General features: G+C 35.3%; 1 protein-coding gene across 1 annotated transcript in view; it reads right to left on the minus strand.

The window, feature by feature from the left end:
• The window catches only part of LOC149798861 (uncharacterized), a 194550-nt gene that overhangs the window by 43261 nt on the left and 123898 nt on the right, over positions 1-27391 (minus strand). Inside the window, exons 20-22 of the mRNA XM_089957773.1 lie at positions 25124-25414; positions 15085-15324; positions 8936-9076 (exon numbers count right to left, since the gene is read on the minus strand). Of these exons, the coding sequence (XP_089813899.1) occupies positions 8936-9076; positions 15085-15324; positions 25124-25414 (672 nt within the window). The remainder of the gene's footprint in view (positions 1-8935; positions 9077-15084; positions 15325-25123; positions 25415-27391) is intronic.

A 27391-nucleotide genomic window follows, 5' to 3' on the forward strand; every position in this document is an offset into this window, starting at 1 on the left:
GTTTTAAACAGCCTCTTTCTTCAGATCATTACCTGTCTTAAACAGCCCCTTTCTTCTGATCATTACCTGTCTTAAACAGCCCCTTCAGATCATTACCTGTCTTAAACAGCCCCTATCTTCTGATCATTACCTGTCTTAAACAGCCCCTTTCTTTATATCATTAATTGTGTTAAACAGCCCCTTTCTTCCAATCATTACCTGTGTTAAACAGCCCCTTTCTTCCGATCATTACCTGTGTTCAGATCATTACCTGTCTTAAGTAGCCCCTTTCTTCAGATCATTACCTGTGTTAAACAGCCCCTTTCTTCAGATCATTACAATCAACATACTGATTAAAATGGCTCCTAAATTTTAAAATGGGTATTCATTATACTTAACTAGAGAACATAGTGTAACTATAATTTCTAATGTTTAACTAGAAATAAAGTACTTGTTCTTAACCATCCCCATGTTGTCTGTAGAAAGGAAACAATATTTTTGAGCCCTGAATGAATCAACCTGTATTATTCATTGAGCTCTGAATAAATCAACCTGATTATTCATTGAGCCCTGAATAAATCAACCTGTATTATTCACTGAGCCCTGAATAAATCAACCTGTATTATTCATTGAGCCCTGAATAAATCAACCTGATTATTTATTGAGCCCTGAATAAATCAACCTGTATTATTCATTGAGCCCTGAATAAATCAACCTGATTATTCATTGAGCCCTGAATAAATCAACCTGGATTATTCATTGAGCCCTGAATAAATCAACCTGTATTATTCATTGAGCCCTGAATAAATCAACCTGATTATTTATTGAGCCCTGAATAAATCAACCTGTATTATTCATTGAGCTCTGAATAAATCAACCTGATTATTCATTGAGCCTGAATAAATCAACCTGTATTATTCATTAAGCCTGAATAAATCAACCTGATTATTCATTGAGCCCTGAATAAATCAACCTGATTATTCATTGTGCCCTGAATAAATCAACCTGTATTATTGAGTCTTGAATAAATCAACCTGTATCATTCACTGAGCCCTGAATAAATCAGCCTGATTATTCATTAAGCCCCGAATAAATCAACCTGATTATTCATTGAGCCCTGAATAAATCAGCCTGATTATTCATTGAGTCTTGAATAAATCAACCTGTGTTATTCATTGAGCCCTGAATAAATCAACCTGATTATTCACTGAGCCCTGAATAAATCAACCTGATCATTCATTGAGCCCTGAATAAATCAACCTGGATTATTCATTGAGCCCTGAATAAATCAACCTGATTATTTATTGAGCCCTGAATAAATCAACCTGTATTATTCACTGAGCCCTGAATAAATCAACCTGATTATTCACTGAGCGTGAATAAATCAACCTGTTTTATTCACTGAGCCTGAATAAATCAACCTGATTATTCATTAAGCTCTGAATAAATCAGCCTGATCATTCACTGAGCCCTGAATAAATCAACCTGATTATTTATTGAGCCCTGAATAAATCAATCTGTATTATTCATTGAGCCCTGAATAAATCAACCTGATTATTCATTGAACCTGAATAAATCAACCTGTATTATTCATTAAGCCCCAAATAAATCAACCTGTATCATTCACTGAGCCCTGAATAAATCAGCCTGATTATTCATTGAGTCTTGAATAAATCAACCTGTATTATTCATTGAGCCCTGAATAAATCAACCTGATTATTCACTGAGCCCTGAATAAATCAACCTGATCATTCATTGAGCCCTGAATAAATCAACCTGGATTATTCATTGAGCCCTGAATAAATCAACCTGTATTATTCATTGAGCCCTGAATAAATCAACCTGATTATTTATTGAGCCCTGAATAAATCAACCTGTATTATTCACTGAGCCCTGAATAAATCAACCTGATTATTCATTGTGCCCTGAATAAATCAACCTGTATTATTCATTGAGTCTTGAATAAATCAACCTGGATTATTCATTGAGCCCTGAATAAATCAACCTGTATTATTCATTGAGCCCTGAATAAATCAACCTGATTATTCACTGAGCCCTGAATAAATCAACCTGATCATTCATTGAGCCCTGAATAAATCAACCTGGATTATTCATTGAGCCCTGAATAAATCAACCTGTATTATTCATTGAGCCCTGAATAAATCAACCTGATTATTTATTGAGCCCTGAATAAATCAACCTGTATTATTCATTGAGTCTTGAATAAATCAACCTGATTATTCATTGAGCCCCGAATAAATCAACCTGTATTATTCACTGAGCCCTGAATAAATCAACCTGTATTATTCACTGAGCCCTGAATAAATCAACCTGATTATTCACTGAGCGTGAATAAATCAACCTGTTTTATTCACTGAGCCTGAATAAATCAACCTGATTATTCATTAAGCTCTGAATAAATCAGCCTGATCATTCACTGAGCCCTGAATAAATCAACCTGATTATTTATTGAGCCCTGAATAAATCAATCTGTATTATTCATTGAGCCCTGAATAAATCAACCTGATTATTCATTGAACCTGAATAAATCAACCTGTATTATTCATTAAGCCCCGAATAAATCAACCTGATTATTCACTGAGCCCTGAATAAATCAACCTGATTATTCATTGAGCCCTGAATAAATCAACCTGTATTATTCACTGAGCCCCGAATAAATCAACCTGTATCATTCACTGAGCCCTGAATAAATCAGCCTGATTATTCATTGAGTCTTGAATAAATCAATCTGATTATTCATTGAGCCCTGAATAAATCAACCTGTATTATTCACTGAGCCCTGAATAAATCAACCTGTATTATTCATTGAGCCCTGAATAAATCAACCTGTATTATTCATTGAGCCCTGAATAAATCAACCTGATTATTTATTGAGCCCTGAATAAATCAATCTGTATTATTCATTGAGCCCTGAATAAATCAACCTGATTATTCATTGAGCCTGAATAAATCAACCTGTATTATTCATTAAGCCTGAATAAATCAACCTGATTATTCATTGAGCCCTGAATAAATCAACCTGATTATTCATTGAGCCTGAATAAATCAACCTGTATTATTCACTGAGCCCCGAATAAATCAACCTGATTATTCATTGAGTCTTGAATAAATCAACCTGTATTATTCACTGAGCCCTGAATAAATCAACCTGATTATTCATTGAGTCTTGAATAAATCAACCTGTATTATTCATTTAGCCCTGAATAAATCAACCTGATTAATTATTCATTGAGCCCTGAATAAATCAACCTGTATTATTCACTGAGTCTTGAATAAATCAACCTGTATTATTCATTGAGCCCTGAATAAATCAACCTGTATTATTCATTGAGCCCTGAATAAATCAACATGTATTATTCATTGAGTCTTGAATAAATCAACCTGTATTATTCATTTAGCCCTGAATAAATCAACCTGATTATTCATTGAGCCCTGAATAAATCAACCTGTATTATTCATTGAGTCTTGAATAAATCAACCTGTATTATTCAATGAGCCCTGAATAAATCAACCTGCATTATTCATTGAGCCCTGAATAAATCAACCTGGTTATTCACTGAGCCCTGAATAAATCAACCTGTATTATTCATTGAGTCTTGAATAAATCAACCTGTATTATTCATTGAGCCCTGAATAAATCAACTGATTATTCACTGAGCCCTGAATAAATCAACCTGATTGTTCATTGAACCCTGAATAAATCAACCTAATTATTCATTGAGCCCTGAATAAATCAACCTGTATTATTCATTGAGCCCTGAATAAATCAACCTGTATTATTCATTGAGCCCCAAATAAATTAACCTGTATTATTCACTGAGCCCTGAAAAAATCAACCTGTATTATTCATTCAGCCCCAAATAAATCAACCTGTATTATTCATTGAGCCATGAATAAATCAACCTGTATTATTCAGCAATCTAACTTAAAATGACACTGTTTCTGCTCCTCTGCAGCATGTATAGAAACCATATACACTACACATAACAACCATCATCATCTTGCTACACATAACAACCATAATCAACTTGCTACACATAATGAAAATCAACTTGCTACAAATAACAAATATCATCATCTTGCTACACATAACAACCATCATCATCTTGCTACACAAAACAACCATCATCATCTTGCTACATATAACAACCATCATCATCTTGCTACACAATACAGACACATGTATCTGTATTAATCTCAAACTTGTATGGTCAAAAACATGATACACTCACTCCTTAGCATGGAAATGAGAAACACAAAGTATGCATCCAAATGAGACATATGGATGAATTGAATACACTCAATTCTATTTTTAATATTTTTTTACACTTTGTCCTGGTGGATAGGGATATATTTATCTGGCTGTTTGTTCTTGTAGATAGGGATATATTTATCTGGCTGTTTGTTCTTGTAGATAGGGATATATTTATCTGTTTCTTTGTTCCTGTAGATAGGGATTATTCATCTGGCTGTTTGTTCTTGTGGGTAGGATTATATTTGTCTGGCTGTTCCTTTACCAATGAAGTTAGAGATTATTATTATTTGGAGGTAAACCTATTTATTAGGCTTGAGTTCTAAATACAGTCTTGATTCTGACCTTACAATTTTCTAAAAACAAAATTAGTTTAGATTTTAATGGAAAAATCCATTGAAATTTACCTTAGTTCAGGGCATTTTGTTGTGTCATAAGTCAGGTGACAGTCTGTATATAAGTTGGAAGTAAACATATTATTTATTCCATATCTTAACATCAGTCGTAGTGGAACCAATACTATCTATATTCAGCTGAGAGGATTTATTTATTTAAATAATTCAGTGGAATTATGAAGTGCTCATTGATTTAGGACTAAATCACTATTTTTAATTATTCTGAATTAATTCAAGGACATTTTGGATTATATCATTGTTATACATTATGACTGTTGGCACATTAACACATTTGGGATGACTGGCACATCAGCACATTAAAAATTGGAACTGATTTAGCATGCTACTGAAATTCATTTGGAATTCTCTAAACTTCTGAACTTGTGATAGAACATTTAGGATTAATTGGGATTTAATTCACAATACTGTAAGTTCTATTTAAATTTTACATTGTATTCTAGGGAAATAAACTCTGTTTAATTTTCAAACATGTTTGTAGTTTGTGCTCTTTTCTGTTACTTAGGTTAAGACCATAGAGTCACAACAGAAAGGGCATGCTTATCTGGGATACAAAATTATTTAAAATATTTAATAAAACTTAAATTTGTTTTTGAAAATTTAAATTCACATGGTTTCAAAATATTTTTTTGTCCCAGGTATTTTAATTTCACATATTTGAGAAATATTTAGTGAAACCAACAAGCTTTCACAATGTCATCTAAAGTGGGGAACTTTATTTTATATCCTACTCAGGAAATGTTAGAATTCCTGAAAAGGATGAATTGCTTCAGCTTGCCAGAAATGATCTTTAATGAAGCAAGAAATAAAAATGCTTTGGGTTTTATTCGTAAGTTTATATCTGGCTCTGAAATGAAATCAAGGAAAAAAAATGAAATTAAAAAAACAGATGGAAATAGACTTAAGAAAGCATAGTTTCAAAAACCAAAAATGTGGCAATCCAAAATCAAGAAAGAAAAAAAAATACAATTGCAGAGAGAAAGAGAGAGAGAGAGGCAAATGCAAATGTAAAGATAAAAAGAATAGAGGCAAATACAGATGAAGAGAGAAAGAGATAAAGAAGAAACAGAAATGCAAATGCTGAAATAAGAGAAATGAAAATGCAGAAAGAAGAAAAATAAATGCAATTTAGACAAAGAATTAGAACTGGCAAGTGGAAATCAACCCCACCCCTAAAGTTTACACACAAGTTCAGGTTTTGATGTTACTAGAAATATTAGGTCAGTAACCACTTTTAAAGAAAATGAAGTAGATCAATACTTTCCTCATTTTGAGTAAACTGCTGGGAATTTTAAATAGCCAAAAGAACAACGGACTTTACTATTACAAACTGTACTAATTGGCAAAGCTCGTTAACTTCACTGTTGGTATGATGTGGCTAAACAATGTATCAAAAACGCTTATGAGCTAGTACCTGAGGCATACCAACAAAGGTTAAGAATTTAAAAAAAGGAACTGGATAGATCCATGTTAATTTTGCAAGGGAAAAAGAACAGCCAAGAAAATTGATCAAGATTATGATAACTGCAGAGAGCTCATAGTCATTGAAGAGTTCAAGGATTGCATCCATTGTGATGTTAAGACCTACCTTGATGGCAGAAAGTCAAAACTTTACAGAATGCTGCTCATACAGCTGATGATTATTTCTTGACTCACAAAATTTCATTTGTCAATGTCTTCCTCCCAGCAGTTTTTGGAGAAAAAACCTCATCTCATGTTCATTCGAGCACTTCCAAATCTCAGTGTGGCACAACTTTTAGGAATCAAACTTTTCATAAATCTGACCAGAAATCCCTATCTCTTCCTATATACAGCTTTTAGACAGCTATTCCAAATGCTCTATTTCAATCCCTAATAAAATATTATGGGATATGGGAACTTCTCAGAGTCTTTTATTGTCATGTACTTTTCCTTCATATGAGAAATCTTCTTCTAGTGAAAGTGTTCTTATTCAGGGAGCAGAGAGCAGCTTTGTTAGTGCTCCTCTCTACTGTATAAATTTGTCACCAGGCTGTCATCAGGACCCATGATGGTCAGAACAGTGACTTCTTTGCCCACTGAGGGTATTCATTTAGTATTTCATGTTATTCCCCATCCTCCTGCTATCTACAATAAAGATTCTTGGTTTATTCACTGAAACTGTACTTTAACTTCAATCATGTGGTCCTGGAGTATGATTACAGTTAAAATTTATCAAAAATTTGAAAACTTGGAACAAAGAATATACATGACAAGTAGTGAATGTAAACTTCCAAACACCTACTGGTGAATTCTGCATCAATTTTGAAATTATTTCCCCCTATCTTACAAAAATGTACAAACTTGTGACCATCCAGACAATATGGTAGACAAAACAGATCAGAACTCGAGGAAATCAACATGTAAATGATTTAGTTGCAAGCACCAAATTGTTCATAAAATAATCTGTCATGCTTGACCAGCCTATCAGAATAGTGGCCAAATGTACACATACTGAATACCTTTTTCCTGGACAATCATATATGTCCAAGTTACAAACCAAATGTAAAACGATTTGAGAAAATATTCCACAGTTTAGGTTGGCTGGTTAGAAATTTTGAGCAGTAGACAACAGTACAACTTCCCATTTTTCAAACTAATCACAATCGCATCTGTGGAGGTGCAAGGCATCAACAAATCTTTGATCTGTCATTACTGTTGCATAATTTGCATTAATTAGAAGTCTCTTGCAGTGAAAGCAAGTAATGAATTATGTTTATTGGTCATGAAACCACTTAATTTATTTATTACTTAATCCCCAAGAAACTATCATTCTGGACACAAATAATTTGTTTTACATAGTTCTATCATGTATGTTATGAATGCAAATCTCCAAAGCATTCTCAATAAATCAAATGGGGGCCTGTTTTGTTGTGGTGTGGTTTTCTTAAAGTTTCACAAAATGGTAAAACTTTGGCCACAATTAAATTCATGCATAATACATTTTGATTAAATCTGTGACCAATCAAAATTTCCCTGTGAGTAATTATATATTCCCTGTTGCAAAGTTACAATTTATCTGTTATGTAGTATATCATTATAATCAACTTGCTGTATTGTACAGCATTACAATTTATCTGCCATGTATTATATCATTATAATTAACTTGCTGTATTGTGTAGCATTACAATTTATCTGCTATACAGTATATCATTATTGTTAACTTGCTATTTTTATATAACATTACAATTATCTGCTCTGCATAATTAACTTGCTGTATTGTGTAGCATTACAATTTATCTGCCATGTATTATATCATTATAATTAACTTGCTGTATTGTGTAGCATTACAATTTATCTACTATACAGTATATCATTATAATTAACTTGCTGTATTGTATAGCATTACAATTTATCTGCCATGTATTATATCATTATAATTAACTTGCTGTATTGTGTATCATTACAATTTATCTACTATACAGTATATCATTATAATTAACTTGCTATTTTTGTATAGCATTACAATTATCTGCTCTGCATAATTAACTTGCTGTATTGTACAATTTATCTGCAGCACAGTATATCATTGTCACTAATCTGCTGTACACTATAATTTATCTGCTGTACAGTATATTATTGCAATTAACCCATTGAATAGTGTATCACAACACTAACTGCTGTACAGTATCAAATTACCTTGCTGTACAGTGTATCATTATAACTAACATGATGTACAGTATATTGTAATTACCCTGCTGTACAGTGTACCATTACAATTTATCTGCTTAACATTATAATTAACCTGCTATACAATATACCATTACAATTTGAGCTGTACATTGTCTTAGTATAATTAACATGTTGTACAATGTATCACTGCAAATTATCTGATGTGCAGTGTATCTATATAACTAATATGCTGTACAGTGTATCATTACGATATCTCTGCTATGAAGTAGATCATTATAATTACCCTACTGTACACTATTTCAGAGGGTTTGCTTAGTAAGTGGCATTGTAGAACAAGTGAAAGATTTCAATCTCCTACTCTAGCCTCATCAAGGTGTCTAAATACTTTTTTTTCTTGGCACAGACACAGTAGCAAAAGAAATGCAAAAACCCTTTTAAGTTCTTTATAATTCTTTTGTCAGTTTCTAGTCTTCTGTAACTCTTGCTGTAAATGAAAAATATTTTTGGTTATATTATTTCACTGAATGAGCCTAATTCTGCAGATGAATTTCACTGGACCTCATGTGTGTGTGTGTGTGTGTGTGTGTGTGTGTGAGAGAGAGAGAGAGAGAGAGAGTACCTTGTTCCAACACTACACCGACCATCATAATAAAAAGCAAGAGGCATATGGCACCACTGACAGAAGCAATGAACATGATGGAAAAATGGGGTGGATTTGGTATGGACATACTTCTCTCCCTGCCATCTAAAGATGACTCCTCTGAAAATAGAAATTACTGAGTTCAACATGGTTGCATAGCCAAAGTGAAATTTCCTAATTACACATATAAAAATTCTGATCCTGGACATTTCACTTCTATTTGTCCTGCTATTGCATGTTGGATCTCAGATAGTGTGAGATTACTTCAATATGAGCAGATGGGGATGTTCAATGCTGAAAGAACACACTTCTTATTCAAATCTTATTGCTGCATCATGTATTGTCCTCCACTGTGGACAAACATTAGCGAATGTATGAAAAGAAAACTAGCTATTGGTTAAAATAATAGTCTTTGTTTTCTATTAAGCCTTCCAAGATGGAACAGTGCTTCGAACATGTTTGTAAATTATAATGTATTCAGTTTTGATGAAGTAATGAGAAGGTATATATTCTCAATGATGACATGAATATCTAATAGTAAGAATTGTATCTTGAAATCTCTGTGGAACTATGAGATTCATTTAGATTCTCATATTATAAGTAGATGAAACAAATTACTCTTTAAATGTGCTACATAATTTGCTTCTTAACAATGCAGGACACAGTCCATTGTTGTACCTGTGTCTGTATACTTGGACATAAGATTTCTATGATCTTTTAATGTTTAAAATACTTTTACTGTATATCTATATTTTAATTTATATGTATGGACTGTGTAGTCTGAAATAAAGAATTTTATCTTATCTTATAGCTAGTATTGTGCTGATAGGCTACAGAAATTATATATGACTTTGTATGGATTATATATATATATATATATATGAGTAATACTGCACGACCTTTAGGTGTGAAGTATTAGTCAGAAAAAATGAGTTCATATTTTCGCAAACAAATGCAGTAACCCTTTTATTACATACTCATCTTGTTTTCCTACTGAAGTATGTTTATGACCATTCTTATTATCAGCTAAAAAAGACATATGTTTTACCCTGTCACTTGCATGCTCGCTGTTGGAGGGACCCAAGCTATGACCTCTATCATATAGTGTATGTCTTCTATCACTAGCCTAACAATGAATCAAAACAGTTAAACTGGGAAAATATCAAAGCAGCTGTTGTGTAAATGTTTATTTAGACAGTGGAAATATTAATTTTTCATCATCTTGACATATTGGCTCTGAGTTTCCTATCTTCAGTTGCATTTTTTTCTCAACTTTAGTTGTTTTGACTGACTCTTAAAATGGTACATCTCTGATAGATATGTGATAGCCGTTAACCTCAATATGCTTTTCTATGCTATTTCTATAGACCCTAGAGAGCATTGGTCATAGTCTGAACTGTTCTATTTGTGAAAAGTTAATATTTCTCCTAAATAACTGTTTAAATGATCAGAATGGTATTTCCAGTCTCTCATTTAACTCATCCACATTATTAACTTTATTATCTCTACATTCAAATAGATGAAACAGCTTGTTTAGTTCATCCACAAACAAATGTAATAAACCAAAAGTTAAAGCATTACTAAATGAGCATAAATTGTTTGTTTACAAAGTAGTTCCTAATACACTATACTATTTTAAGCACATGTGTCATGCAGTATGAAAAAATATGGAAAAATACATCATGATTCTGACAATGTAAACATACATACATACATACATACACACACACCCTGACAGAGGCCCTGGGTGGCCATGTGGTCTAAGGAACTGGCCTTTACAGATCACTGACATTTCACTCATCTCTGTGGGTTCAAGTCTTGGCTGGGCCGATGTGTGTATGTGAGAATGCTTGCCAGCATGTTCCTATGGGTAGGTGGTTCATCCTCCACCAAATATACTTATCCCCTTGTATATTTATGTGTCATGTGATGAAAAATGGCATTAAAGTGGCTTTCTCTTATTGCAAGGGTGTGGTACTAACAGAGGTGCACACAATTATCTAGTCTGAAATAAGCTGGGATCATTGTAGTACTTACTCATCATCCTCTGGCTACATTTACAGATGTAACAGCAGTGTACAAAAATACAAAAACTTAACTAAGAATGCACAAAGATATACATGAAGTTAACTTTGGCCAGCTTCCCTTGGCATAAATGCTATAAAACCCACTCCAAAGTGTGGCCAAGGACCCAGAAAGAAAGAGTGCTTGAGATGAAACGAGGCTGTATATACATCTGTATGTGTATTCTTGAGATGATTCAGTGAGGTTGTATACACATCAGTATGTGTATTCTTGAGATGATTCAGTGAGGCTGCATACACATTTGTATGTGTATTCTTGAGATGATTCAGTGAGGCTGCATACACATTTGTATGTGTATTCTTGAGATGATTCAGTGAGGCTGCATACACATTTGTATGTGTATTCTTGAGATGATTCAGTGAGGCTGCATACACATTTGTATGTGTATTCTTGAGATGATTCAGTGAGGCTGCTTACACATTTGTATGTGTATTCTTGAGATGATGCAGTGAGGCTGCATACACATTTATATGTGTATTCTTGAGATGATTCAGTGAGGCTGCATACACATTTGTATGTGTATTCTTGAGATGATTCAGTGAGGCTGCATACACATTTGTATGTGTATTCTTGAGATGATTCAGTGAGGCTGCTTACACATTTGTATGTGTATTCCTAAAATTCAGTGAGGTTTCATAAAGCTAACGGACTATGCATGAACTTCAAACAAAAATAATAATGGCTGACTTATTTTAATAGTATATAACTTTCTTTTAAATATATGAATGCATGTAATACTTAAACAAACAAGATCTGTAAATAAAAAAAAATTGGTTGAGGGCTGTTCCATTAAAACATGCATGGGACCCAGGGAAGGCACTTTCAATGTGGGGTACTCATCCATAGATGCAATTTAGGATTTTGTTATCATTTTAATATGACATCTATGAAATCAAAGTACCCTGGCATATATTTTAATCTACCTTCCCTGGGTACCATGTATGTTTAGATGGAACAGCCCTGACTAATTCTGGTTGCTTTTCCTTCTACAACCCAGTTGAATTTCAATGTAGAAAACTGCACAGATTTATTATAAAAGACATACGGTCTTGCATGACCACATTTTATTGGCAAAAGGGGCAGTTTCTAAAGACATGTTTAATTGGCAGATGGGTGGTCTGTGAAGACAGGTTTAATTGGCAGATGGGTGGTCTGTCAAGACAGGTTTAATTGGCAGATGGGTGGTCTGTCAAGACAGGTTTTACAGTACTAGTTTCTGACAGAACATGGATCAGAGATGAAGTCCAAGTTTGGACACTGGGAAAGTGGAAGCAGAAACTCAATGCTCAGCTAACCCTGTATTTGATGACTGGACATAAGAAAAAAAACATTCTTTCCTGAAGCAGCTTCAATACAAGGTCGATCAGTAGTATTGTACAGAATGAAGTCTGTGAATCAAACTGCAATAATCTCATTTAATATAAAACAATTATATTGTAAAATCAAATATGTCACACAAACCTTTGAAAGGGTGCAACAAATCAAAATGTTAGTATAGAAAATTCTGAAAAATGGTACTGTTACAACTCTAGGTTTTAAAATAAGTAACAGAAAGAAAGTGTAGCCAAAAATTTAATTAAAATTCAACAAACAATTTATTTCTCTAAGTTACAAAGTGAAAATTTAAGAGAAACTTACAGTACATATTGTGAATTAAGTTCCAAATATTCATTGTTCTATCACAAGTTCAAAAGTATTGAATGTTCCAAATAAATTGCAATAATTCTGAATGCATTGATATACCAATAGTCTGGAATGTGATGCTGTACCCATAGTCTTTAATTTATTTTGAAGTGCCATCAGTACTGAATGTGTTGTTGTACCACAATGATACAATCCAGTATGTCTGGGAATGAGATCTCAATAATCCCAACAGTGTTTTAGTCCAAAAAGTCAATCAGCATTTTGAAATTCCAATGAATAAATAAATAATTCTTCTAAAATTATATCTGAACACAGCTATAAACTCTGATCATAGATTCCCAAAAACTGATATGCAACATGAATGAAATCTTTTTATATCAAACCTCTATATATACACACCTCACTTGACTGTGATGTAATATATTTTCTGAAAAAAACTAATGGAGAATTTCTTTAACTCTTAAGCAATGCTAGGCTTGAACTTAAAGTTTAGTAAATTGTTTACTATATATAATCATGACAGAAGTCAAGTAGGCAAATCAAAACAATAGTCAGGTAGGCAAAAACTCTACCCTCTATCATGGACAAATGTGAAGCACACAATATAAATTAAATATACATAACACTACTGATAAGTCCAGACTATTAGATAACCTGGGTTACAGTTCAGTAAATTTCCTTAAAGTTTTAGATTAATGGGCATCAATATCACCACAATCTTAGTTGGGTGCCATTAATTAATAATAGTGCCATTACTTAATAATAATCTTTTTTTGACTAATTATCAGCAGGAGATAAAAAGAAAAGAATGCATGCAAAAATATATCAATGACTGTAAGCAGGTTAGCTATCAGCAAATGCATCTATTCTAAACACTAGTACTAGACTACCCTTGCTGTTAAATAGATCCTTCCAAAGCATCTATTCTAAACACAAGTACTGGAATACCCTTGCTGTTAAATAGATCCTTCCAAAGCATCTATTCTAAACACTAGTAAAAGAATACCCTTGCTGTTAAATAGAGCCTTCTACAGTATCTATTCTAAACACTAGTACTAGAATACCCTTGCTGTTAAATACATCCTTCCAAAGCATCTATTCTAAACACAAGTACTAGAATATCCTTGCTGCTAAATAGATCCTTCCAAAGCATCTATTCTAAACACAAGTACTGGAACACCCTTGCTGTTAAATAGATCCTTCCAAAGCATCTATTCTAAACACTAGTAAAAGAATACCCTTGCTGTTAAATAGAGCCTTCTACAGCATCTATTCTAAACACTAGTACTAGAATACCCTTGCTGTTAAATACATCCTTCCAAAGCATCTAGTCTAAACACAAGTACAAGAATATCCTTGCTGCTAAATAGATCCTTCCAAAGCATCTATTCTAAACACAAGTACTGGAACACCCTTGCTGTTAAATAGATCCTTCCAAAGCATCTATTCTAAACACTAGTAAAAGAATACCCTTGCTGTTAAATAGAACCTTCTACAGCATCTATTCTAAACACTAGTACTAGAATACCCTTGCTGCTAAATAGATCCTTCCACAGCATCTATTCCAAACACTAGTACTGGAATACCCTTGCTGTTAAATACATCCTTCCAAAGCATCTATTCTAAACACAAGTACTAGAATATCCTTGCTGCTGAATAGATCCTTCCACAGCATCTATTCTAAACACTAGTACTGGAATACCCTTGCTGTTAAATAGAGCCTTCTACAGCATCTATTCTAAAAACTAGTACTAGAATACCCTTGCTGTTAAATAGATCCTTCCACAGCATCTATTCTAAACACTAGTAATAGAATACCCTTGCTGTGAAATAGATCCTTCCACAGCAGTATACATTTAAATTTAGAGAGATTTAGTACCAATTAAGGTTCTTAGGAAATCAAGCATAATAACCTAATTTTATATCAAGCAAATGTACTTTAAAAATCCTTATTTTCGCATGATGCAGACAGTTCCTAAAGTGCTATTTTATCCACTTCATACCACTTTAGTCAGCATTTTGAGATTACATGTTTTGATACCTGCCTTAGCAAATGATATATTATGGCCACCTAATCATATGGGCAATATATTTTGGTCTCTTTCCCTAATTTCATCCCTGTTAAACTATATATAATGAAATTTTTCTTCCTTTATTTGATATACAGTATGCACACTTGATAAAGCCAGTCTAATGCCAGACTGAATGCACACTTGATTTAGCCAGTTTATCAGCACACTAACATTTATAGCAAAATATTAAGGAGAACTGCTATGCTCTGTTGAATACAATGGAAAATTCCCTTTTTAAGTTTCATTATTTTACCTAGACAAAGACAAAAATTGTAACAATATCAACTGATTTAGAAAACTGACTTTCAATTTCAGAAGATATGTTACCATGACTCTGTTCAATGGCTCGTATGGCTTTCACATCTGGGGCAGGCCTGTGTGCTATAAGGTGATGAGTTGACACTCTATCCTGAACTCTGATTAAAAAGCTCTTGGACACGGTGGGTAGATCCCCAGTAGCTATGGAAAAGTTGATGGAAAACATGGGTGTACCATTTACTGCCAACTCATACTGGTACAGTGTACTACTTTTGTAGAATGGGTCAGATATGTTGATATTTACCACACCTGTAAAAGATACATCAACACATCTATAAATTCATAATTGTACATCAGGAAGAGGTCATAATATATTCAGCTACTGGTGTCAGCAAGTATGTAAGTATGCAGGTGTGCACATGCATATCTGAATGCTGGTCTACATGCAAGCCTGAATGCAGCTGTGCATGTGTGTGCATATATGTCTGAACGCTGGTCTGCATGTTGGTGTGCATAGATGTCATGAATGCCTGAATTCTGGTATCATAAATGCCTAAATGCTAGTGTGTATGTGTGTGTGCATACATGCCTGAATGCTAGTATGCATGTGTGTGTGCATAATGCCTGAATGCTAGTGTGTATGTGTGTGTGCATGCATGCCTGAATTCTGGTGTCATGCATGCCTGAATGCCAATGTCATGCATGCCTGGATGCTGATGTCACACATGCCTGAGTGTTAGTGTGCATGTGTGTGCATACATGCTTGAATGCCGGTGTCATACATGCCTGAATTCTGGTATGAAATGTGTCTGCATATTGGATAAGACTTGTAAAGTTGTAATATATGCATTGACACAAACTGGCACTGAAATATAGTTTTATGGGGGATAAAAATAATTTGAATTATGCAATATTTACCCATCACAATTACTTAGCTTAATACTTTCTTGTGTCAAAAAATCTTGTCAGTTTGATGTGAATACATCCTCCCATGGAGTGGATAAACTGTCAGCAAGACACAGGTGCTCTCATGTATCTGCTGTTCCTGCAGAGAAACAGTTCTCTGTCTCATACATAACAGTATGCCAGGACATCAAAGCAGGTTGGGAGGCAAGCATTCGATAATAGCGATGGATAAGTATTGCATATTTAAAATTATTTTTTACACCCCTCTCAAAAAATGTTTTTAATAGCAGCAATACATTACCCATCATAATTACTTAGTTGAATTGTCAGATAAGTGGGTAGGATGATGCTATAAAACTGAGCAAAAACAGAAAAATGCACATTATTCACCATTAGAGGGAGAAATCCATTTTACACATTGTTGATGTCTGCCAGGGTGACAAGGTGTTTGCAACTATGGGCGCCAGAGAAACAAATCCTGTGTTTATTGTGCTAAGGACCCATGATGGTCAGAACAGTGACTTCTTGCCCAGAGAAGGTTGCATGGGAACATCAAATGCTGCCTTCATGATGTCCTCAATGAAAAGTGATTGAGATAGGTTCATGAGGCAGCAATGATTCAGACCACATGGCCTTTATTAAGATTGAAACACAGTGCCCTAATTAGGCATAAGAGTCTTTCTTGAACATCTCCATCACTGATTCAACTGAGACTTGGATACTATGTAGATAATGGAGCTACAGAAAGTAACTGTTTTTTGCCTAAAATTTCTGGTTGACAAAGGAGAGAAATGGAAACATGTTTCCTGGATACAGCCTAAGTCTGTTGACAAGGTATGAATCTTGCTGTGTGCTAAAGTGAGTAAAGAAACACTGTTTTTAGTGTCAGGGCCTGAAAGGAGGCTGCTCTCAAAGGTTCATTGATATTTTTGTTCAAAGACCATAAAAACACAAGAAAGATTCCATATGGGCATATGGGAGCATGATATATGTCTCTGTAGCTTAAAATATTTAATAATATTGGCAAGGTGTGAATCTTGCTGTGTGCTAAAGGGAGTAAAGAAACACTGTTTTTAGTGTCAGGGCCTGAAAGGAGGCTGCTCTCTCTCAAAGGTTCATCGGTAGTTTTGTTCAATGACCATAAAAACACAAGAAAGATTCCATATGGGCATATGGGAGCATGAGATAGGTCTCTGTAGCTTAAAATACTTAATAATATTGGCAAGGTGTGAATCAGAACCAATTGCTATGCCCTGAGAGAATGTAAGCATGTTGGGAATTACAGCTCTATAGCCCTGATAGCAAATACTGAACATCTTCTGTTCTTAAACAGTAACAAAAGGAAATCAGAAATAGAACAGACAAAACAGCTAGGATCAGCATGTTTCCTACTGTAACAGTTAGAGAAGATTTTCCACCTGGCATCATAGATAATGTATATAGAAGCTCACCTGGCTTGAAGATGCAGCTGGCAACCTGGCTTGAAAACTTGCTCCGGCAGAGAGATCACTTCAGATAAGCCAAGTGTAAAGGTGGAAATCTGTGGGCTATTGTGGAGGAAGTATCCCCCGTGTTAGAACAGAAGATCCCTCCTGCAAGTTAGAAACTTGGGTCAATTGATAAAAAAGTCTAGATGGTTATGATTGCTGGTGCTACAGTGGTGTGATGAGACAAGTCTGAGAAGCAGGAATTCTGACCCATGCAGAATTAAGGTAACATATGGAACAGTGGGAAGGCATATCAGAATAGCTGATCCCAATGAAGACTGAAGGCATATACTGCTCTCACACCATGATCTGAGACAGGAGATACACAGAAGGGATGAGCCTTGTTGCAAACAGGTCTACCAGAAATCTTCCCCACAGTGTGTTATGTTGTGGTGAAGAGATGATCTTGTTAACATGACTTTGCCATTCATGGGAGGGCTGTCCACTAACATGTTCTTTTCCCCAAAATGTATGGGACTTGGAGGGTGGTATTCTTCAAGGTGGATCAGTGGAGGAGGTTCCAGACCTCCATGCAAAGAGGAGGAGTATGTATTCCTCACTGATGTCTGAGATACTCTATAATGGACAAGCTATCTGAGGAGACCATGACAAATTGACCCATTACTCTCTTGAAGCACCTTTGCAACACTAGGGATACTGCTTTCAGCTCTAGGTTACTGATGGAATCTTATACACTGGAAAACAGGAGTGGGGCTTGCTTGTATGCATGGGGTCCCCTGACAGGTATCTGTCTCAATTCATTCACCAGTGTAAATAATGAAGAACCATTGGTCCAAAAGTTATTGAAATTGAAAGAGAATCTCTTTGTAGTTTCCACTTGCAAGAAGGCGAAACTGTGAAGGTCGCATATGGAGTCATCCTATGAGAACCATGTTGGCAGTGGCATTCAAGGTTCCGAACAGGAACAAATAATGGTGAGCAGTTTATGGATGCCTTTGCTTGCAGCACCTCTAAAGGTGCCAGAATTTGATCTGTCTAGGTTAGAAGAAGTTCAGACTTCTCAAGGTTGGGCAGAAGACTCAATCAAGTTACTAGAGACCAAGAATGGAACAGAACCCAATGAAGGGACTGAACCTGAACATTGTGGATCAGCCAATCATAAAAATACTGGAGAATCAGTGTTCCCAGTAATCGGAGGTATGCCACTACTACTCCCATAACAAGATCCTGGGTGTGGAAGAATTACAAATGGCAGGAGCTGTAATTGAAAGGTTCCTGGTCTAAGCAAAACCAGAGGTATTTGAATTATAGATGAAATATCAGGATGTACAAATAAGTACCCTGAGGATCAATGGAGACAACCCAATCTTAACTGATGAAATGCATTCTGGACTGAGTACATGGTCCCCATCTTGAAAGGTTTCTCTAGAAGAAAAGGGGACATATCAAAAATACAGTATAATGGTAACTTTTCCCTTTTTTGGCAACCAGGAAGATTTGGGAAGAGAAGGTGGGAGACTGATCATTCTGGATCTTCTCAACTGCCCCGGTCTAAACAGTTTGCACTGCCTTAATTTCAAAAGATTGGACTGATGAAAGAAAATGGGGCTCCTTGATATAAGAGGTTGTTCTTTGACTGGAATTGGTAACCCTCACTCATGATGGAAAGGACCCAACCACTGTCTGTGATTCTCATCCATGGCTCTAAAAAGAGGCATAGACAAGCATGTACAGGAATGTTTGAGAGAGGGCAGCTAGTCTTGAGAAGCCACTGTAGGCACGAGTCTCCTGAAAGCATCTCAATTTAAAATCAAGTGTGCCTTACAAGGTTGTTACCATTGGTTGAGCATGACCTTTGAAGAGTCAAAGCAATGTCACAGCAAAGACACAGAAATTCCAACAATAATGCCATCACAAGAGAAAGCACGTCTGAACATCTTGGTCATTTTATGCAGGCATTTTAAAAACTGGATGGATTCTAAATGAGTTCTCTCACCATAATAAATTATGTACATCAGACGATGTCAGCATATGAAGCTATGGCTTCTGTTCCACAGTTTCAATTGTTTTGATGGGAAGGTGTGCCCAAGCTCCCATTTTACTCTTTCTTTGCTTGAAACAGAGTCCATTTGGGGAGTTTTAGCAGGCCACTTTGGGGAATGTATACTCAGTAACTGGCAGTAGAGAACTGATGCCTCTTGGTCATGGAAGGAAACAGACCAGCCAAGGATCATGGAGGAATTAGGAAGAAGCAAAAGGTCTGATCGAGTTGTGGTAGAGATAGTCTCCAAAATGGAAAGGATATTCTTGGTCTTGAACTGTGTGCAGATGGTTAGGGCACAAGCCAAAGGATAGTAGGTGGTCAACTTGATTTATCACCTTCTCAAAAGACCAGACCTAAACTTGCATCATCCAACTGAGAGAAAGGCATGAGCCTAGTAGGAGGTGTTGGTGGTGCTGCTTCTACCTTGAACTCTTGTTGGAGGATAGAGGAGACATCATCAATGACAAGCATACTCTGAATCAGGATTGATTGGGCATCTGAGAGGTCATCGGCACACTATGTGGTTAGGAATGGGAAGACAGGATTGTCAGTCCTTGATGATCTGAAACCTCTAGCCTCCAATTTGATGTGACCTGTTGAGGAGGTAATGGCAGGACAATTGAGCCATTTTATCACCTCAACTATGGAGGGAGCAACATGCTTTCATGCTCCGTAATTGTAGAGCAACAACTTGTGCAGTGTTCCACCTCCCTATAAGAGGGAGCAACACACTACTCTGAGTACAAGGTGAATAGTGAGTACACCAAATCCCTCTCGAGAGGGGCAGCATGCTGGAAAGCTCTTCTGTGCTCAAGAACTAGTCTTCTTACAGTACACAAAATTCAATGTTTTTTATGTGGACACTTTGAACATGTGAGGCAGTATGGGTGAGTGTTCTAAAAATTACATCTTGAAGCCACACTTCCCAGTAGACTGTCCCAACTGTTGTCTGAAATAAATGTTTCTAACTCATATAGAACAATAATAACAATATTGTATTACACGTTCCATGCCAAACTCACCTGCTTGTACATGCACAAGGTAAATGACTGTTCTCTGTTCTTTTTAAATAAAATTACTGAAAGATGACAATGATAATAAAATAATAGTAATATACAATGTTTAATTATTTTCACACATGAAACTCAACTGTTCATATGTACCATGTGCTATACACACACATGTATTAGCACTGTGTGATATACATGTATAATACACCTCTGTGCATAAACAATGGTAAACAAAGAATTAATCAGGAACATGTTCCTGTCTTCTAACTCTCCTTATTGCAAGAAGGAAGATGTTTGTTTGTTTAACCTATATTGTACTCAAAGGACAATGTAGAGACATACATTAGGACAATGTAGAGGCATACATTAGGACAATGTAGAGACATACATTAAAACAAAGTAGAGACATACATTAGGACAATGTAGAGACATACATTAGGATAATGTAGAGACATACATTAGGACAATGTAGAGCCATACATTAAAACAAAGCAGAGACATACATTAGGACAATGTAGAGACATACATTAGGACAATGTAGAGACATATATTAGGACAATGTAGAGGCATACATTAGGACAATGTAGAGACATACATTAAAACAATGTAGAGACATAAATTAGGACAATGTAGAGATATACATTAAAACAAAGTAGAGACATACATTAAAACAAAGTAGAGACATACATTAGGACAATGTAGAGACATACATTAGGACAATGTAGAGGCATACATTAAAACAATGTAGAGATATACATTAGGACAATGTAGAGACATACATTAGGATAATGTAGAGACATACATTAGGACAATGTAGAGACATACATTAAGACAATGCAGAGACATAAATTAACAATGTGATGCATCATGCATGAATTTAAATACAATGGGGAAAGAGATCAAAACACTGAAAATATTGTTTAAGTACGTATGTATTAATGGAATTACAAAGTCCAATTAACTTAGGTTGGTCTTATGTTGTGTTAAGCCTTACATGTAAACCAAAATTTATTTGAAAAATGAGACACGTGTACCTTAACCACGATTGTGATGGATACAATGTGGTAACCCAAGATGACCTTTCCAGAACTAATTACTTAAAAACAGCAGGGGTTATCAACATAAAAACAGAAGACAAGACAAATGAATGTAACAAATTAGATGAAATATAGCTGAAGAGAGAACCAAACATGGTTGAAACTCTTAACAGCAAATTTTTCTCTGATCACAATTACATAATCATTAACATAAACACAGCAGATCCACTAGTGCACATATATCTTACCGACAGTTTCTCCACTTTGTGGCAGGATGTATTTATATCGAATGGACAAGATTGGACACACTCTTTGATCAGACTCACAGTGTATCCATAAACATGCATGTGTTTGGACACACTCTTTGATCAGACTCATGGTGTATCTATAAACATGCATGTGTTTGGACACACTCTTTGATCAGACTCACAGTGTATCCATAAACATGCATGTGTTTGGACACTCTTTGATCAGACTCACAGTGTATCTATAAACATGCATGTTTGGACACACTCTTTAATCAGACTCACAGTGTATCTATAAACATGCATGTGTTTGGACACACTCTTTGATCAGACTCACAGTTTATCTATAAACATGCATGTGTTTGGACACACTCTTTGATCAGACTCACAGTGTATCCATAAACATGCATGTGTTTGGACACTCTTTGATCAGACTCACAGTGTATCTATAAACATGCATGTTTGGACACACTCTTTAATCAGACTCACAGTGTATCTATAAACATGCATGTGTTTGGACACACTCTTTGATCAGACTCACAGTGTATCTATAAACATGCATGTGTTTGGACACACTCTTTGATCAGACTCACAGTTTATCTATAAACATGCATGTGTTTGGACACACTCTTTGATCAGACCCACAGTGTATCCATAAACATGCATGTGTTTGGACACACTCTTTGATCAAACTCACAGTGTATCTATAAACATGCATGTATTTGGACACACTCTTTGATCAGAATCACAGTGTATCCATAAACATGCATGTGTTTGGACACAATCTTTGATCAAAATCACAGTGTATCTATAAACATGCATGTGTTTGTACACACTCTTTGATCAAACTCACAGTGTATCCATAAACATGCATGTGTTTGGGCACACTCTTTCATCAGACACACACTGTATCTATAAACATGCATGTGTTTGAACACACTCTTTCATCAGACTTACAGTGTATCTATAGGCAAGCATGTGTTTGGACACACTCTTTCATCAGACTTGCTATCTAATAAACATGCAAGTTTTTGAACAGTCTTTTAACCAGATTCAAAGTGTATCCATAAACATGCATGTGTTTGGACACACTCTTTCATCAGACTTGCAGTGTATCTATAAGCAAGCAAGTTTCTGAACAGTCTTTAACCAGACTCAAAGTGTATTCATAAACATGCATGTGTTTGGACACACTCTTTCAGCAGACTCAAAGTGTATCCATAAACATGCATGTGTTTGAACACATTCTTTCATCAGACTCAGTGTATTCAAAAACAAGCAGTTTTGTAAACAGACTCCATCAAGCTCACAGAATATAAATAAGCATCTGAACAGACTTTATCATCAGACTCACAAGTACATATATAAACAAGCAAGTGTTTGAACAGTCTTTCATCAGACTCACATTGTATCTATAAGCATGCATGTGTCTGAAGACACCCTTTCATCAGACTTATGGTGAATCCATAAACAAGAAGTGTTTGAACACAAGTGTACTCTGGTTTGAATTTACTGAGTTATGACTGGAATAACTAAAAGTTTGATTACACATATGCTGTATCCCTTTAATGTTTAACAATACACCCCCGTGTTTAATAGTCCCTATGTAGCCACTAGATGGACCCTATGTAGCCACTAGATGGACCCTATGCAGCCACTAGATGGGCATGGTTGACCATTAAGTCTCTATCAGCTGGACCTTTCATCAAGGTATGCAGATCTGAACTAAAATTACTCTGCAGAGACCATTATTTTCTTATAAGACTTACCATTAAGTTGACCTTTCACCATTAGACTACAAAATAAATAAGTTTCTTTCATACCTTAAGTACAAGTCAAGGAACTTACTCTGAAACAAAAGTTAATGTGCAAAACGCTTCTGCTTTGACTCACAGTGACTTTGACCTTTAACCTTTGACACCAAATTAAATAGGCTGCTTTCTTAACAAAGTGTGTGACAACACAACTTTTGGTGAAACTACACTGTCAAGAAGTGGAATTTTCACGTAGAATCCATTTTTCAGCCACATTTATTTTCACCTTTGACCCTCTGACCCCAAATCAATAGGCTACTTCATTACTACAAATAGCCAACCACAGTATTTGGCCCAGAACTGTGATGTTTTGTTGGTTTGGTGTAATTTGGTTAGGTGTTTAATGGAAGAGCAACAAAAACAGTGGCAACTGGAGTAAAGTGCCTTGCCCAAGAAAACATTACAATAGCTGACTTTGGCTCATCCAATGGTAGGATTCAAACATGATACCATTCCACTGAGTCCAGCATGCTAACCACTGAACCACTGTGGCTCCTACCTCCATCAGTCACCTCTTTTCACATGCAGGAAAGTACATCAGACTGCTTACACATCTCAGAGACCAGAGTGATGCAGAACTATTGTTATTTTACAGAAACCATTCTTCATAGTGACCTAGATCTTTTAACCTCAAACACAATAGACTTCTTCATTACCCCAAGAGCGAGCCATTGTTTGATCTTGGTCTGAAATTTAGAACTAATGTTAATATGTGAAAACTATTTTTCCTTTTTCAGTCATATATATTTTACCTTGACCTCTGACCTTTCAACCTTCAATTCAATAAGGTTCTTTCCTGCCTCAAGTGCAAGCCATCTGCAAAATTTGGTAAATGTAGATGGAGTACAACAATTTTTTTAATGTGGAAATAAAATAGGTAACAGATGAAAAGATATCATAATATATGCTTCAACTTTTGCTGTACATATAAAAATAAATGAAATTCCATACATTCAGGAAATATAATTAAAGTAGATCTAAGTACTGTACTTAAATCACCAAACAGCTTTTCTTGTTAAATTGTATCTTACAGAATATACACCAACATTTAATCCGCAAATGTTAAAGACATGATACTTTCTAATGCCTGAATCATATTTATCACTCAAACAACAATAATGGAATAGCAAATTAGTCAGCTTCAATGGAACATCAGCACAGCACTAGGCATGTGGTGCCTCTTTATAGGCAAACCTCTAAAAATTAAAAGAACTGCAAAAATATATAGAAAGATAAAAGCCTGGCAACTCCCCCCCCCCTAAACATTTTAAGTATTACCTGAGAAAAGTAAAAATTCTGCTAAAGATAAATAAAAATAATAAAATAAGTAAAATCATTATAACATATGGCCAAAACTTTAGTTCTAGGTTTTACTGACAGTGGCCTGTGATATCATTTCCCAATCAACTTAAAATTATATAATTACCAAACATTCTCAAAGGTATAGGTACATTTTAAATTTTTTCATTTTTTTATCTTTTCCTTTTCTCAAAAATTTAATGTCTCTAACAGACTCCTGTTTTCAAACATTTATTATATATAACAGACACTTTTTCTCATACATTCTCATACCATACATGGAAAATTTGTAAGAGTTTGCTTACATGGAAAAAACAAAAGCTCCCCGGTGACATTGAGCAGCCAATGATTGGCCTGGAGGGAGAGATGAGCCTTTAAGCTATTGTGTTTAAGTTCTCCAGTTGGGTAAATGGCTTTAAGGATAGATGTATGTCTGTCCACACTGATAACAACTTTAGGCGGATGTGAATTATTTGTGATGTAATAGGATGCATCCAGATCAACATGTTGTACAGTCAAGCCTGACAGAACCTGGATGGGGTCATCTCGGGCCACGATCAAAGAGTTGATATCCTCATTTCCACACTCAATTGTTCCTATTTCAAGCAGAATAAAATGCAAAGTAAATAATTCTCATATTTCAGCGATACAAATAGTTACAGCTAGACATGATATGACAGTCTTAATTATTAACATATCTGCAACAAGTGATGATAACAGTTCTGTCATAGGAATGTGTAGCTCAACTATTTAAGAAATGTCAGATTTACAAAGGGCACTTGTATTGCATGTTTTTCTGTCTTCAATATTCAATGTTTGTAAGTACAACAGTACATTACTTCACTATGCTTATGGTTATATCACTCTGACCTACCTTTTATGAAATACTGCACTACTTTAGATTAATCCTTTCACCAAATTTTACAAGTCATCTAGATATGATATATTCCCTTCAGGCCCCCACTTACACTAATAAATTTACCCTATGGTCAGACTCCTCAACTTATGCAAACACTCCTAATGAATTCAGTACTATAAGGTCAAGATCCCAATGACACAAACAATCCTAATAAATGTACCATATGGTCAGGCCCCTCGTCACCGACTTACACAAGCACTTGATGAATTTAGCACTATATGGTCAGGCACCACCCACCCCAGACTTACGCAAAAACTCCTAATAAATTTAGTACCCTATGGTTAGGCCCCCCCCCCCCAACTTATGCAAACACTCTTAATGAGTTTAGTACTTTTTTGGCCCCCATTTATGCAAACACTCCTAATAAATGTACCCTAAGGTCTGGCCCCCACTTAGACAAACAATCCTAATGACAGAACCCTGTGGTCTGGCCCCCACTTACACAAACACTCCTTATAAAAGAACCCTATGGTTTGGCCCCCAATTACATAAATACTCCTAACAAATGTACCCTAATGTCTGGCCCCCACTTAGACAAACAATCCTAATGACAGAACCTAATGGTCTGGCCCCCACTTACACAAATACTCCTTATAAAAGAACCCTATGGTTTGGCCCCCAATTACATAAACACTCCTAATAAAAGTACCCTATGGTCTGGCCCCACTTAGACAAACAATCATAATGAAAGAACATATGGTCTGGCCCCCACTTAGACAAACAATCCTAATGAAAGAACCTATGGTCTTGCCCCCACTTGTACAAACAATCCTAATGAAAGAACCTATGGTCTGGCCCCCACTTAGACAAGCAATCCTAATAAAAGAACCTATGGTCTGGCCCCCACTTAGACAAACAATCCTAATGAAAGAACCTATGGTTTGGCCCCCACTCCTAATGAAAGAATCCAATGATCAGGCCCCAATTTACCCAAACACTCCTAACGAATAATGTACCCTATGATTCCATGTACTGTGATTCACATGTAGCTTTTTATATTTAATAATTTTTGGAAAATTATGCATAAACAATATATACTTGAAAACTTAAAGGGTATTATTTGCCCAAGAGCTAATCCCTAATCGTTAATTTAAAAGTATCCTATGAGAATATTAGTTTTAATTTACACAATTTATCAAATTTATGCCATAACCTCCGGAATGCATTACTAGTGTAAACTGAGCATCACCTGTATGCATTATCTGAATAAAATTGATAAGCCCTCATTAACACATCATTTGAATAAAATTGATAAGCCCTCATTAACACATCATTTAAATAAAATTGATAAGCCCTCATTAACACATCATTTGAATAAAATCAATAAGCCCTCATTAACACATCATTTGAATAAAATTGATAAGCCCTCATTAACACATCATTTGAATAAAATTGATAAGCCCTCATTAACACATCATTTGAATAAAATCAATAAGCCATCATTAACACGTCACTTGAATAAAATCAATAAGCCCTCATTAACACATCATTTGAATAAAATTGATAAGCCCTCATTAACACATCATCTGAATAAAATTGATAAGCCCTCATTAACACATCATTTGAATAAAATTGATAAGCCCTCATTAACACATCATTTGAATAAAATCAATAAGCCCTCATTAACACATCATTTAAATAAAATCAATAAGCC

This window comes from Sinohyriopsis cumingii, chromosome 5 (assembly GCF_028554795.1).
Source record: "Sinohyriopsis cumingii isolate HCF-2022 chromosome 5, ASM2855479v2, whole genome shotgun sequence".
NCBI lineage: Eukaryota > Metazoa > Mollusca > Bivalvia > Unionida > Unionidae > Sinohyriopsis > Sinohyriopsis cumingii.